This window comes from Penaeus chinensis, chromosome 24 (assembly GCF_019202785.1).
Source record: "Penaeus chinensis breed Huanghai No. 1 chromosome 24, ASM1920278v2, whole genome shotgun sequence".
NCBI classification, from domain to species: Eukaryota; Metazoa; Arthropoda; class Malacostraca; order Decapoda; family Penaeidae; genus Penaeus; species Penaeus chinensis.
The window spans coordinates 15,171,020-15,173,519 of record NC_061842.1 but is presented as its reverse complement, the minus strand read 5'-3'; the positions used below and the strand labels follow the sequence as shown (position 1 = coordinate 15,173,519).

At 43.5% G+C, this 2,500-nt stretch overlaps 1 protein-coding gene across 6 annotated transcripts in view; it reads right to left on the bottom strand.

The window, feature by feature from the left end:
* LOC125037729 overlaps positions 1 to 2,500 on the bottom strand; it is a 198,854-nt gene that overhangs the window by 1,799 nt on the left and 194,555 nt on the right. For all 6 annotated transcript variants that reach the window (XM_047630921.1, XM_047630918.1, XM_047630919.1 and 3 more), the window contains one exon: positions 1,556 to 1,739. In XM_047630921.1, the coding sequence (XP_047486877.1) occupies positions 1,556 to 1,739 (184 nt within the window). The remainder of the gene's footprint in view (positions 1 to 1,555; positions 1,740 to 2,500) is intronic.

Genomic DNA, 2,500 nt, shown 5'->3' with positions numbered 1-2,500 from the left:
GGCCGGACGACAGCAAAATGCAAATGAGAACCTAAAAATAGATCACAGTACGCCAAAGAGCAGGTCCATTATGAGCGTCCAGTGTCGTCTGCTCCAGCACCCCGTTCGGCTGACATTTGTCTTTTCTTGCTAATATGGAATGACAATGAGCCAGATTAACATCAGCTCCATATCTATGGGGGGCCTTCGCAAACCCGATCGCATGCTGCTCTGACGCAAGACATTCCATCTTAGATCATATTACATATTCCTGACTTATCGATACGGCAACCGAACTCTCAAACTCACTATTAGACTAAGACCTACAGACACAGATGGACTGCTAAATAAAACAACGTTTTTAGATATAATTCAGTCTTCACGAATCAACATCTTTCAAAACTTCCTCATTAATCCAAATGAATTGACGTGGGTTTTTGGATCACAAGAAACCTAATTCCCGGAGAATATTAGTGCAGAGGGCAGGGGGCAGGGGGAAGTGGTGATGATGGAAGGTGAAGAGAAGGATGAGAAGAAGAAGGAGGGAGAGGAGGAGGAGGGGAAAAGAAGAAGAAGAAGAAGAAGAAGAAGAAGAAGAAGAAGAAGAAGAAGAAGAAGAAGAAGAAGAAGAAGAAGAGAGGGGGAGCTGCAGCAAGAAACGAATAAATGGAAGAAGAAAAAAAAAAAGGGGGGGGGGGATGTTGAGGCAAAAGTATAACTTTAAATAACATCACGAGAAGAAAGGGGGAAAAAAATGTAAAGAAAAGGTGAACGGAGGATGGAAAGTAGGAATTGTGAAACAACCAAATCCACACTAACACGACAATGCTTTGTGCTTGTGGCCACGGAGGATTTTCCACATAACGTTTTTTTTTTTTTTTTTTTTTTCAACACGGTGCTACTATTTGGAAAAGATCAAGTGCTAACTATTAAAGGCTATTAGTGTCATCTTGCACCTGTTCCAAGCGTTACATCTTCAAGAGGAAATACCAATCAGTGACGTCATTTTGGCCATCCTCTGACTTCCGGCTTTTGTCGTTTTTATGATGTGTTTCTGAGAACCTGCAATCCGACATTCGGTCAGTATGCAGATGGCCTCCGCGGACACAGAACAGAAGAACGCTTAAAATTAACGTGGTTACCATGCTTTCCGGCATCATTCTGGCTTTCGAACCAATAAACAAAAACATATCTTTAGAAACTACGGATTCACTTCACGAGAAAAGAAATCTCGCAATTAGCGATTACAAGATGACCAGGATTGAATGGTTTACAGTATCTTGACTTCATAATTAACTAAACAAGGAAATTCCCTACCTATAGAAACCACGAGCCCATTTCACTCCAGCAAAGATATCCTGGCCATACCCATCACAAGATGACAAATGTTAACCTGGTTTCGATAATGCTAGAATCACCTAGGTAAAAGGACGTAGAATCGACTACTTTGTGAGACAGAAAGGAAAACCTAAACACACGCTTTTAAAAGATGACTAACATGAAAGCATAATAAAGATTATAATTAAACTAAAACAACACAGCTGTTTCCTCTGTTGCATGTAATGGTGCCACGTACCTTGCCGTCGACCATTGTGAGCTTCACGTGCAGCGACCCTTGCCTGAGGATGGCGGACTGGAGGGAGGCAGGGGAGGGCAGGTCCCCCACGCACAAGGGTCCTCCTGGGGTCACGGGGGTGCCCACTCTCGACACCACGCCCCCGTCTGCCACCACGCCCTCGAGTCCCTCGCCCCGAGAACCACTGGAACAAAGAAGAACAAAACGTGATCACTCAAATGTACATATCTGCTGCTATGACGTAATTACGAGTAACACACCGAGACACATAACCCGTCCTGCACTTCCTCCGCACCGTACATTTTTTTTTTTTTTTTGTCACGCTGCAACAAATGCAACACCCTACAACAACTGGTTCCTCGCCGCACCTGCTCCCACCCTCCCGTGACAACCGCAGAGCGCGAGAGGTCACTGACTCTCAGGTATCGTGCATAACGAGCAACTGCATAAACGCCCCCTCGTCGTCGCCCGTGATTCATGGTGCTTTTAATGTCTGCTTTCGAACGTTAATCTCCCGACACAACGAGGAAATGCAGTGCCATTCTATCTGGAAAACGCCGCAGTGAAAATCCCGAAATGGATCATCAGTGTGCGCGAGTTGAAATGGAGTGAACTGATGCATTCAGCCTGAACGTATGACAGACTCTCCGTGCCAGTGCGGTTGAAGGAGAAATCAATTCGGCTGTGTGGCATTTCCGAATATCAGAGGGCGGAAAATGAGCACAATGTTCGTACTAACAGTTTATGAACCAGCCTTTTATATTTGAAACAAAATTTAGGTTGCATACTTAACTATGAAACAAAATTTAGGTTGCATACTTGACTATGAAACAAAATATAGGTTGCATAATTAACTATGATAACAGAGAATGTTCATTTGCATGTTACAATTTTAATCATTCTAATCTAATGAAAAAGAAACCTAGAAAATCGTACCAAACAATC